The sequence below is a fragment of the Dendrobates tinctorius genome, unplaced genomic scaffold, assembly GCF_039654945.1.
Source record: "Dendrobates tinctorius isolate UK_male_01 unplaced genomic scaffold, ASM3965494v1 ptg000229l, whole genome shotgun sequence".
NCBI lineage: Eukaryota > Metazoa > Chordata > Amphibia > Anura > Dendrobatidae > Dendrobates > Dendrobates tinctorius.
In genome coordinates this window covers 5,314,255-5,328,141 of record NW_027361896.1, presented here as the reverse complement: position 1 = coordinate 5,328,141, position 13,887 = coordinate 5,314,255, and the positions used below count along the sequence as shown (strand labels likewise).

The 13,887-nt window shown below is 42.8% G+C and overlaps 1 protein-coding gene across 1 annotated transcript in view; it reads left to right on the top strand.

The window, feature by feature from the left end:
- Positions 1-2,271: 2,271 nt before the first annotated feature.
- TRIO (trio Rho guanine nucleotide exchange factor) overlaps positions 2,272-13,887 on the top strand; it is a 2,342,529-nt gene continuing 2,330,913 nt past the window's right edge. The window contains 1 exon segment of the mRNA XM_073555735.1: positions 2,272-2,733. Coding sequence (XP_073411836.1) covers positions 2,601-2,733 — 133 coding nt within the window. The 5' untranslated portion in view covers positions 2,272-2,600.

The following is a 13,887-nucleotide window of genomic DNA, read 5'->3' as shown; positions in this document are numbered from 1 at the left end:
CCCAGCCTTATATTCCGTAATGTCAGACCTCTCCCATTTTGATTTGCATCAGCTCTTTTTCTAAAAATAGCTGTGCACAGACAGAACCTACAGTAACCTCTCATTCGAGCAGAAATTACATATGCGTGTCACACCCGATTTCCTCAGAGTTCTTATATGGACCTGATTTTACGGCCCCCTCCTCTACTAGATTCCCCTTTATACGGACCTTAGTTATAATGATAGATTATGAAGAGCAGAGAAGAGAAAAATTGATCTCTTACCTGGCCAGGTGTTTAGGTCTGCTGTTCACAATTTCATCAGTAACTGGAGTGGTCTGTAGATCGGGTAGTCTTGGAGAGGTGCCTATATCAGGTCCCTGTTTCGGGCGCCAGGAAACTGTCGGGATCCCTCAGATTACTCTTTCATCTGAAGGACCGATGTTCTTAGGTGTGAAGCACCATATGTCTCTAATCAATTGCTCCGTCGAGAAGAATAACACAGACATAAGCTGTATGATACGACTCGGGATGCCTGCCAAGACGCCTCTGGCTTATCAGTTAGGCTTCCGTCTTTTATAGTAAAGAATTTAAACATTTAAAGACATGCGCAGTACAAATGATTTTACAACTTGTTTTCTACAAAGAAAGTCACTTAGGCGAAAAAGCAGAGGTATTTGACCTTGGTTCACAAGGGAGATGTCTGAGACATCTCCTCGAAGAACAGATAAGGTTTTAAACAAGAGAATGCAACATAGACAGAACTCAATTTAACTCCTTCAGTTCCTATCAGTTCATAGCCAGTATATATGTGTGTGTATATATCTATTCTATCTTTTCTATTCTTAACATGTCAGTGTGATTTTACTGTAAGCCGGACATGAATTGCTAGCTTTTCAAAGGACACCATGCATACCAGAATTAGGGGTTGAGGGGACCATGCATACCAGGATAGGGGGGTGAGGGGTTCCATACATATCAGGATATGGGGTTGAGGGGACCATGCATACCAGGATTGGGGGGGTGAGGGGTATCATGTATACCAGGATTGGGGATGAGGGGACCATGCATACCAGGATAGGGAGGTAAGGGGTGCCATGCATACCAGGATTGGGGGGGATGAGGGGTACCATGCATACCAGGATTGGGGGGGTGAGGGGTACCATGCATACCAGGATTGGGGGGGTGAGGGGTACCATGCATGCCAGGATTGGGCAGGTGAGGGGTACCATGCATACCAGGATTGGGGGGTGAGAGGACCATGCATACCAGGATATGGATGAGGGGGTACTATGCATACCAGGATTGGGGGGTGAGGGGACATACATACAAGGATAGGGATGATGGGGTACCATGCATACTAGGATGAGGAATGGGGTGCCATGCATACCAGGATTGGGGGGGGGACCATACATACCATTAAAGGGATGAGGGGGGCATGCATAGCAGGATAGGAGGTGGCAGTACATACCAGGATGGGAGACCATATACCAATAAAAATGCTCGCCACCCGGGCATAGAACGGGTTCATAGCTAGTATATATATGTGTATGTATCTATTATATCTTTTCTATTCTTAACATGTCAGTGTGATTTTACTGTATAGCCACATATGAATTGCTGGCTTTTCAAAGGACACCGGTGCGTAAAAATCGGACAGCACTCACATGGTGCCAGTACTGTGCGAATTTTTTTTTTTCTCACACCCATTGACTTGCAATGGTGAATCTCGTCCGAGATACGCAGCAATTTGCAGCATGCTGCGATTTTTTTTTTTTCTCAGTCTGATTTCACCTGAGAAAAAAAATCACAGATTAGATGTCACCTATTGAATAACATAGATCCGAGTGCAATCAGATTTTTTTATCGGATTGCACTCGTCCGTATTTCTCGCAAGTGAGTATGAGCCCTAAGGACGGGATCACACTACATGTGTGAAGCGAGAAACTCGCACGAGTCTCTCGCATAAACACCCGGCGCTATCGCTGGCACTCAGGACCGGAGCTGCGGCTGCATAGCAATACATGCATATAAATACATGCAACTGCAGCACCGGTCCTGATGCGAGAGACTCGTATCGGTTTCTCGTGTCACACACGGTAGTGTGATCCCGGCCTAACAGTGATTCTGGCAAATCACATTTTCTAAATGTTGCCATACTCTGCAGCGATGCGCTGTCATCGTCCTGCGTGGCAGTGGTATGGCAACTAGAATGCTGCAACATTTACTGTCGCCTTTCGTTGTGTAAGTGCAGGAGACAGGCACTTCTCGCGAGATCTGGATGCCTCCTCCTCAGCAGCCTTCCACTCCCGAGTCTGGGCTCCACCCACGCATGCAGTCGCCTGTTCGTTGTGCTCAGCCGAGCGGATATTTGTGTTATTGGAGCCTCTCTGGGAGCTCGTAGCCCGGCGGAGGGACAGGTTGTGATCGGGGCTCGGCTGCGCGAGAGCTGGTGGCTGACTATTAGCTTGCTGGGATTTCTGGCGGTAACCGCAGCTTTTTATGCCGCTGAATGCGCACTGACACAATGTCGAGAGCAGACAAAGGGCTGAGCCAGTGAGGTGGGCGCCGACGACAGTACAATCATTGGCTTTGGTTTCACTCAGCAAACGTTCCGGAAGAATGAACAATCCAAGTAATGTGCTCCCCTGCTCCTCGGCCGCCGCTCCCAGCACTGCGGCGGGCAGCTGCGAGGCCAGCGCCGGTGACGATCCAGCCAAGGACTTAGCGGACATCGCTGCCTTCTACAGATCTGGTAAGCGCTCCTGATTGCAGAGGTGAACCTGCGCCCCCCAGTTCCGGCCGTGCGTGACGGCAGCATTGTCACTGGCCAGATGATAGAATATTGCAGCTGGCTCATTGCGACGTGAGAGCAGAAGACCGGGCATAGCTTCATGATTGCAATGATGTCATTTTACCACATGACACGTTCTAGAACAGGCAACAATCAAGCCTGCAGCCAATGTTTGCAGTGATGAGAACGGAGTTGTCAGGAGGAGATGCTACTTCAAGAGAAGGTTTTGTAACCTGTACAAGACAGAGTAGAAAAAGATGGAGAGGCCAGAGGGAGGTCCTCCTTCTGGAGTCTGTATACTACAGCGCAGGCTAGAACGGAGAGGCCAGAGGGAGGTCCTCCTTCTGGAGTCTGTATACTACAGCGCAGGCTAGAACGGAGAGGCCAGAGGGAGGTCCTCCTTCTGTAGTCCGTGTACTACAGTGTGCAGTGTAAAACTGAGAGGCCAGAGGGAGGTCCTCCTTATGGAGTCTGTATACTACAGTGCAGTGTAAAACTGAGAGGCCAGAGGGAGGTCCTCCTTCTGAGGTCTCTATACTAACCTGTATACTACAGCGCTGGCTAGAACGGAGAGGCCAGAGGGAGGTCCTCCTTCTGGAGTCTGTATACTACAGCGCTGGCTAGAACGGAGAGGCCAGAGGGAGGTCCTCCTTCTGGAGTCTGTATACTACAGCGCTGGCTAGAACAGAGAGGCCAGAGGGAGGTCCTCCTTCTGGAGTCTGTATACTACAGCGCAGGCTAGAATGGAGAGGCCAGAGGGAGGTCCTCCTTCTGTAGTCTGTGTACTACAGTGCAGTGTAAAACTGAGGCCAGAGGGAGGTCCCTCCTTATGGAGTCTGTATACTACAGCGCAGGCTAGAACGGAGAGGCCAGAGAGTTCCTCCTTCTGGGATCTGTGTACTAGTCTATATACTGCAGAGCAGGCTAGAACGGAGAGGCCAGAGGGAGGTCCCTCCTTCTGGAGTCTGTATACTACTGTGCAGGCTAGAACGTAGAGGCCAGAGGGAGGCAGGGTATGGAGTCGGTAAGCCAAACCTGCCACTCCGACTCCTCAATTTCCCTTACACCGACTCCATGACTCCGACTCCCACATATATTGCTTATATTTAAGTGATTAATTTATTGTAGTACAATGTGAGCATCAGACATTCAATCATTTTTATGCTACAATAATCAGGATATTTAGATAGAACCTAATATATATTTATTGGAATACAACTTTAGAACACAAAAAACTGTAAATATGTAATACACTATGTAATATCGAATATATATTTGTGTGTGTGTGTATATGTATGTGTATGTATGTATGTGTGTGTGTATATAATATATATATATAATCACTATGTAAGTGGCAAAATACAGTTTTCAACAGAAACATAATAAATAACATTTGTGTAATCTATGAATTTGTTCTAAGAAATGGAATTGCCTCCATCAGATCCTCCTTCATAGATGACCTCAAATCTGACCTAATAATTTTAAGGCAAGGGAACAACCTCTACACTAACTTGGGTTGGAGGCAAAGCCGTAACCACATGGGCAACATCTCTAACAATTTCCGGGTTTAAAGGAATTGCCTCATGCACAGTCAGTTTTGATGAACGGTTGAATTTTTCTTTTTCTTTGAGAGCAAGTGAAACATTTTGCTGAAATATGGTTAATCTGCTTGCTATAGGAGACAGAGTGAAATCTTTTTCCTTGCGGCAACGCTTTGCCTGCTCCATGTCATCCAAATACTTGTCAAAGTCAAACTCCTCATCTGATGAGGATGAAGATATGGCAGCAGTAAACTGTCAGGACCCAAGTCCTCTTGCACCTGGCAGTCCTCCTGTAGGCCACTCATCCTAACTGCTACCTCAGTCAGAGCTTCTTTTCCTTTAGTAAGCTGTTGACCATCAAGCAGTATACGATGACTTGGGTCCACATAAACAGCTGCCAGAAAAATTTTATTTTCCAATAGCTGTGTCCCTCGCCGCTTCATTGAAGCAGAAATGCCATCTGCGATTAAACCTCCTCTTTGGGACAGGCAAAATAGCAAGTTCTTCCACTCACTTATTAAAATGCCAGGAGTTAAATCCTCAGCTTGTAATTTATTAGTCACGGTAAATGGGTGATTAAGCAATTCCTTCAATTCATCCACCTGTGTCCATTGACCTTCATTTAGGGTTACCTGAGGGTTCGCCATATCTATAAGAAACGGTTTTAGTTCAAGCAATCACTCAATCATTAAATAAGTGCTGCCCCACCAAGTGGCTTGATCGACAATTGCCCCTTTCCCAGCAAGTCTCTTCAAGATGGAATCAATTTTAGGGATTCTGGCGGCAATAACCAATCTCCTCAGTTTTCAAATCAGATTTCCAACATGTCCCTCTTGCAGACTATCTCTTATTGCCAGCTGCAGTGTGTGTACAACACAGCGCATGTGATGAATAGGAAAGTGTTTTGAAGCAGCTTCAACAAGATCATCTATTTCTAAAGTATAATTTTGCTGTTCTTCTGTTGTAATATCTGTTTGTTCCTCAGTTACATGAACAGCACTGTGGCCTTCCATCTAACATACTGAATCCTAAATTTTCTTCTAGCTGTTGTAAATTACTCTCATTCATCAGTTTAATTGTACTTATGTTTGAAGCATCGTCAGTTACAAAAGCAAGAACCTGTTCTTTTTTTAGTTCGTAATCTTGCAGAACTTTTTCCACTAAGGCCTGGAGAAACTGGCTGCTGTAATGAGCTTTAGTATCTTTACTGCCAGTGTCTTGGTAAGAATTTCTTTGTTGTCAGAAATATATCGAACAGTGATGGCAAAATAGTTCACTTTGTGACGTGTGCAGGCATCCATTTTAAGAAATATGAAGCGTCTTTTGTGAGTCTTTTTAAGATCTTCCTTTTGTTTAAGGGCTTCTTCAGTCACTAATTTTCTAATACTTTCTCTTTCCAGAGAAACACCAAGTTTGCGGGCCATTTCTCCATTAAGAGCTGTAAAAGCTGGTCGTGCAAATAATGATAATGGTACACCGTCCTTCACAACAAGCTGTATGAGCTGTCTTTAAGGCTAAGTGCACACGTTGCAGAAAATTTCTGCTAAAAAACCTGAATCCCTTCCCAGAAACCGCACCTATTTTTCCGCGGCGGTTTTGCGCGTTTTTTTTGTGCGGTTTTGATGCGTTTTTTTCTGCAGCGGTTTCAAACCGCATGGAAGAAGCCAAAACCGCGGAAAAATCCGCAAAATTAATGAGCATGCTGCGTTTTTTACCGCGATGCGGTTTTTTCGCGGTAAAAAAAAACGCATTAATGTGCACAAAAAGTGCAAAATGCATAGAAATGACTGGGAAGCTTTTTTTTAGCGGTTTTATAGTGAAAACCGCTGTAAAAACTGCTAAAAAACTGTGTGAACACAGCCTTAAACATATCTCCTGTCATTGTTACAGTAACTTTGTCACTTACTAAATATCTTGTTAATGATGTTTGAGATGCTCTTTCCTCCTCCTTTGCCTTGCAGGAAGTGCTGGGTGTGGGTTTCTTAGTGCTGCTGTTATCTTTCTCAGTCACCGCTTTGAAAACTTCTGGGTGGAAGCGTAGTAAGGCTGAGTTCACACGTGGCGGTTTTCTCGCATTTCCGCAGCGGTTTTAACCGCGCGATTTTGCCTCGAAAACGCGAAAAATAAGCATCCCATGCATTCCTATGGGATTCAGCAATGCTGTGCTAATGCTGCGGTTTTTACCGTGGCGGAATCGCTTCGCGGTAAAAACGCAGCATGCTCATTAATTTCGCGGAATCGCGGCGATCCCGCACCCATAGGAATGCATTGTTCTGCTTACTCTCCGCATGTGGCTGTGCACACCATGTGAAAAGTAAGCAGAACATTTGCGGGTGATACCCACTGTCCGGAGGAGAGGAGACTGTCCTCAGGGCTTTGGGTACTATATCCCTGTAAAAAATAGAATTTTTAAAATATTGTTATTCTCACCTTACGACGTCCCGCGCAGCCTTCCCGCCTCTCTCCACGCTCCTAGTCCCAGTAAGCCTTTGCGAGCGATGACGTCCGTTCTCGTGGGATTGCGAAGTCTCGCTGTCATTCGCGCGATGTCATCGCGAATGACCGTGAGACGTCGTGATCCCGCCAGAACGGACGTCATCGCGGTAATTGTCACAAAGGATTACTGGGACCGGGAGCGTGGAGAACGGCGGGAAGGCTGCGCGGGACGTCGGACAGTGAGAATAACAATATTTTTTAAAATTATTTTTTACATTATATCTTTTACTATTGATTCCGCATAGGCAGCCTCAATAGTAAAAAGTTGGTCACACTCGTCAAACATAGTGTTTGACGAGTGTGACCAACCTGTCAATCAGTTCTCCAAGCGATGCTCCAGATCGCTTGGAAAACGCTAGCAATTCTGCAAGCTAATAATGCTTGCAAAATGCTAGTTTTTCCGTGGGGAAAATCGCGGGTATTTAAAATGCGATTTTCCCACAGAATGGAATTCTCACGGTAATTTCCGCGAGAGTTCCGCTACGTGTGAACCCAGCCTAAATGTCTTTTTAGATTGGAAGATCTTGTAGGAGCATTTTTATCACTGCCTGAGTATGCACTGATTTTGGCTTCACAGCACTTGTTTTCCTCTGAGTCACTTGTCATACATTGACACACAATATTTTTCATCTTGAGTCACTGTGAAATGCTCAAATACAGCTGACTTCATGGGGAGCTTCTTAGACATTTTGTAATCATATAAATTCACTCTCAAAATAATTTTGTCCTATAAAATAATGTATATAATAATTCCAGCAAGAACAGGGAACCATGTACAGTTGGGAAAATAAGAATTTGATACACTGACAATTTTGCAAGTTTTCCCACCTACAAAGAATGGAGAGGTCTGCAATTGTACACTTCACGTGTGAGAGACAGACTAAAACAAATCCAGATAATCACATTGTATGATTTAACCTCTTTATGTCTATGGAAGTGCGCAGTCCGTCATGGCTGGATGTAACTTCCCGCACCAGGACAAGACTGTGCACGTCCTGCCTTTGAACTTTCACTGTGACAGCTGTCTGTGACAGCTGAGAGGCATGGCAAGGGGGGCAGGGACCTAGTGAACGCCGTAAAAAAAACAAACAAAAGTAGCACATTATACTTTTTCCAAGCGGTATAATCATACCGCTTTGAAAACGTGCAATAACACGCAATCAAAAAGACAGATATAAATAAACATGGTACCGCTGAAAGCGTCATCTTGTCCCGCAAAAAGCGAGCCGCCAAACAGCTCCATCAGCTGAAAAATAAAAAAGTTATAGCTTGCAGAATGAAGTGATAAGTTTTTATTGTGTAAAAAAAAAAAAAAACCACCAAAACCTAAAAAAAGATATAAATGAGGTATCGCTGTAATCGTACTGACCCAAAGAATAAAGCTGCCTTACCAATTTTACCACACGTGGAACGGAGAAAAAAAAAATTCCTGAATTGCTAGTTTTTGTTCATTCTGCCTCCACAAAAATCGGAATAGAAAGTGATCAAAAAACATTGTGCCTGAAAATGGTACCAATAAAAACGTTAGCTCATCCCTCAAAAAACAAGCCCTCACATGACTCTTTCGGCCGGAATACGGAAAAATTATAGTTCTCAAAATACGGCGATGCAAAAATTTCTTACAAAAAGTTCTTCCAAAAAAGCGACTCTTAGTGTGTGACAGAAGCCACACACTAAAAAAGGATAAAAATCTGGTATCGCTGTAATCGTACCAACCCGAGGAATAAAGTCGCCATATCACTAATACCGCACTAGGAACGGCGTAATAAATGAAACCAATTCTTCACCTTTTGTGGATTTGTGCATTCTGCCTCCCAAGGATCGCAGTAAGGCGATCGCAGTGGTTTACCCCCACATATGTGGCATCAGGGTACTCGGGACAAATTGCACAGCAACTTTTGGGGGCCTGTTACCCTTGGGAAAATAAAAAAAATTGGGAATGAAAAGATCATTTTTGTGGAAAAATATGATTTTTTTTCATTTTACGGCTCTACATTATAGCCTTCTGTGAAGCCCTTGGGGGTTCAAAGTGCTCACCACACATTTAGATAAGTTCCTTGGGGGGGTCTAGTTTCCAAAATGGGGTCACTTATGGGGGGTTTCCACTGTTTAGGTACATAAGGGCCTCTCCAAACGCGACATGATTCCAGCCAATTTGACATTCAAAATCTCAAATGATGCTCCTTCCCTTCTGTGCACTGCTGTGCGCCTAAAGATTGGTCTTCCTCCATACATGGGGTATCTGTGTACTCAGGAGAAATTGCACAACAAATATTGTGGTTCATTTTCTCCTGAAACCCTTGACAAAATAAAAAAATTGTGTCCAAAGACAAAATTTGGGGAAAGTTGAATGTTAATTTTTTCTTTCCACATTGCTTTAATTCTTGTGACGTACCTGAAGGGTTAATGAACTTCTTAAATGTGGTTTTGAACACCTTAAGGCCTCTTTCACACTTCAGTATTTTACAATCAGTCACAGCGGATCCTCCAGACACTGAGTTAACCCGACATTCTTTCTGGGTGCCGGACAAAAAAACAAATGCGCTCTCTCTCTTTCTCTCTCTCTCTCTCGTGAATGGTGTCACTTTTGGGTATTTTCTGTCACATTGACCCCTCAAAGTAACTTCAAATGTGAGGTGGTCCCTAAAAAAAATGGTTTTGTAAATTTTGTTGTTAAAATGAGAAATCGCTGGTCAAATTTTAACCCTTATAACTTCCTAACAAAAAAAAGTTTGGTTCCAAAATTGTGCTGATGTAAAGTAGACATTTGGGAAATGTTAATTATTAACTAATTTTTGTAACATCTCTCAATGATTAAAGGGAATAAAAATTAAAAGTTTGAAAATTGCAAAATTATAAAAAATTTCGCCATATTTCCATTTTTCATAAATACAGTGCCTACAAGTAGTATTCAACCCCCTGCAGATTTAGCAGGTTTACACATTCGGAATTAACTTGGCATTGTGACATTTGGACTGTAGATCAGCCTGGAAGTATGAAATGCATTGCAGCAAAAAAGAATGTTATTTCTTTGTTTAATTTTTTTAAAATTGTGAAAAGTTTATTCAGAGGGTCATTTATTATTCAACCCTTAAAACCACCAGAATTCTGATTGGTTCCCCTAAAGTATTAAGAAGTATTTCAGGCACAAAGAACAATGATCTTCACATGTTTGGATTAATTATCTCTTTTTCCAGCCTTTTCTGACTATTTAAGACCCTCCCCAAACTTGTGAACAGCACTCATACATGGTCAACATGGGAAAGACAAAGGAGCATTCCAAGGCCATCAGAGACAAGATCGTGGAGGGTCACAAGGCTGGCAAGGGGTGCAAAACCCTTTCCAAGGAGTTGGGCCTACCTGTCTCCACTGTTGGGAGCATCATCCGGAAGTGGAAGGCTTATGGAACTACTGTTAGCCTTCCACGGCCTGGACAGCCTTTGAAAGTTTCCTCCTGTGCCGAGGCCAGGCTTGTCCGAAGAGTCAAGGCTAACCCAAGGACAACAAGGAAGGAGCTCCGGGAAGATCTCATGGCAGTGGGGACATTGGTTTCAGTCAATACCATAAGTAACGTACTCCACCGCAATGGTCTCCGTTCCAAACGAGCCCGTAAAGTACCTTTACTTTCAAAGCGCCATGTCAAGGCTCGTCTCCAGTTTGCTCATGATCACTTGGAGGACTCTGAGACAGACTGGTTCAAGGTTCTCTGGTCTGATGAGACCAAGATCGAGATCTTTGGTGCCAACCACACACGTGACGTTTGGAGACTGGATGGCACTGCATACGACCCCAAGAATACCATCCCTACAGTCAAGCATGGTGGTGGCAGCATCATGCTGTGGGGCTGTTTCTCAGCCAAGGGGCCTGGCCATCTGGTCCGCATCCATGGGAAGATGGATAGCACGGCCTACCTGGAGATTTTGGCCAAGAACCTCCCCTCCTCCATCAAGGATCTTAAGATGGGTCGTCAATTCATCTTCCAACAAGACAACGACCCAAAGCACACAGCCAAGAAAACCAAGGCCTGGTTCAAGAGGCAAAAAATCAAGGTGTTGGAGTGGCCTAGTCAGTCTCCTGACCTTAACCCAATTGAAAACTTGTGGAAGGAGCTCAAGATTAAAGTCCACATGAGACACCCAAAGAACCTAGATAACTTGGAGAAGATCTGCATGGAGGAGTGGGCCAAGATAACTCCAGAGACCTGTGCCGGCCTGATCAGGTCTTATAAAAGACGATTATTAGCTGTAATTGCAAACAAGGGTTATTCCACAAAATATTAAACCTAGGGGTTGAATAATAATTAACCCACACTTGTATGTTTAAAATTTATTAAAATTTAACTGAGCAACATAACTTTTTGGTTTGTAAGATTTATGTATCTGTTAATAAATCCTGCTCTTGTGTGAAGTTTGAAGGCTCTAACTTATTTGTATCTTATCAAACCTGCTAAATCTGCAGGGGGTTGAATACTACTTGTGGGCACTGTAAATGCAAGTCATATTGAAGAAATTTTACCACTAACATATAGTAACATAGGTAGGCCAAAAAAAGACATTAGTCCATCCAGTTCAGCCAATAAAATTCTGTCAGAATAAATCCCCAGATCTACGTCCTTCTAAAGAACCTAACAATAACTGTAAGATACAATATTGTTACGCTCCAGGAAGACATCCAGGCCTCTCTTGAACCCTTCAACTGAGTTCGCCATCACCACCTCCTCAAGCAGGGAATTCCAGATTCTCACTGCCCTAGCAGTAAAGAATCCTCTTCTATGTTGGTAAACAGATCCTCAGAGATATGTGTTGTCCACTTATATACTTACTAGATAAAGGCCCGATGCTATCGCATTGGGAGGATAGTGATGTAGCGTTGACCATGTGTTGTGCGGCACTGTGAGTAGCACACCTTGAGCAGGAGATGTGGTGAACAGCCATCCCGCCCATCTCTTTAGCTGTTCACAAAAACCCGGCCCTGTTAAAAGAGGAAATAACATATCTCGGCAGCAAATATAATGCTGGACCTTGTCATCCGGGTTTATATCACCAAATGAAAGAATTTTGATGATACACATCTCCCCTTTTATACTTAGTGTGTTACATTTACACATAATTCTCAATATTACTGTATCACACCTATGTTTTTATGTGGATAGGATATTTACATAGTGAGCCTTAAGAGGGACTGTATTACTGACGTATGTAAAGTGCTATTGAAATAATAGTACTCTATAAATAAATAAAAAATTAGTTATTACCTAAGTTATGGAGGTATGTGTTAGCTATGTAGTTGAAATCTACATGTGTGCCTAAATTTTTTGTTTTTGTATTTTTATTTATTTATTTTTTAATCTATACCTATGTATGTTTTTATGGATTTAAATATGTCTATGACATATATGTGAAAGAGATAATTAATGTATGATATATCTATCTGCTTAGAATATCTATATCTATATCTATATATATATATATATATATATATATATATATATATATATATAAATATATATATCATATCAAGCTATGTATAGAAGTCTTAGAAGTCTATTATCTATATCTATTTAGAATGTAACTATCACTTATATATCTATACATCTATCCATTCCAGGACAAACTTAAATAGTTTAAAGTAAGACATTTTTGTAAACGACATTTCTAGTGAAGATTTTTGGGCTATTAGGTAGCAATTGTCCTTGAATTGGTGTATCCACCACTTTGACCCTAACGGTGCTGCGTTGCTTTACTCGGGAGAATGCAACATACAATTATCCATGGGCAAATACAGGTTCGGGTAAAAAAATGCCAACTCGATTGAGGGTCTGTCCTTGGGATTTGTTAATGGTCATAGCAAAAGCAGGTTTTAGAGGAAACTGTCGACGTTTTAATTTAAAAGGTAACCCAGTTTCTGAAGGACACAAATTGATGCGTGGAATAAATACAATGTCTCCTTCAGCTGAGCCAGTCATCACTTTAGCCTGTATGATGTTGCGGAGTAAGGCAGTGACAATGAGGCGAGTGCCATTGCAGAGACCTTTCTTGGTGTTTAGGTTTCTTAATAGCATCACAATGGTGCCAATTTTAAGTTTTAAGAGATGTGATGGCATTCCTGATGGTGTCAGAGTTTAAAAATTCAACAGGGTAGTTTTCACATTCCTCTGCCTCATTAGCATCAACAGAATCATCGCTTGTATGTACAGTATAATCACCACTGATGCGATCCGTTACTTTACAGTTCAGAAAATCATTTTTTGGACATGGTATAGCATGTGATGCAGCAGTGTTGAGGCTTTGTTTGTCATTAACATCAATGCAAATATAGTCTCCAAAGATCTCGGTTACTATAGAGCCAGTGAAAACCATGTCTGGAGGAATTTCAATGACATCCTCTCCAAGGTTATGTTCATTAGACAGCTCACCATTTCCAAGTTTAAGCAACCAAGTGCTGTATTCAGGATCAGTGGAGCGCATGTTGATTAGCGGTAGTCTGGTAAAATGTTGCCAATGTTGTGAATATTTAATGCAGGAATCTACAATGTCTATTCTTGTTCCATGAGCGATGACGGGAAGACATTGTCTGAAGTCTCCTCCAAGAACAATAACTTTACCTCCAAACAGTGTTTTATTTTTTTTTCAGCAACATTTGTTGTCATGATGTCACGTAGAAGTCTGTCTATCACATTCAATGCATGTTTTTGGACCATAGTGCACTCATCTATAATAAGTTTTGTACTCTGTAAATGTTTTCCTGCATTTGTATCGTTTTTAATCTTGGAAACGGATGTTTCGTTGATGTCATGGTATCTGGAATTTTGGTCTGACAAGCGAAGGGTTAATGGTTAGAGCCTCTCTTTGACCTCAGGGAGGGTATTTATGGCCACAGGCGAGCAACCTTCCCTGTCGTTTATACTTCATACTTGAGTGTGTCCGACCCTGTCTTTGCTAAGTGCCTCTCGCCTGTTCCCGTGTCTATGGTGTGTATGATCTGGTCTGGTTTTGTCTCTTGGCTTTCTGATTTGGTACCGTCCTGCTCGACCCATGTTCTGACCTTTGGCTTCCCTCGACTACCCTCTCGCTTTCTG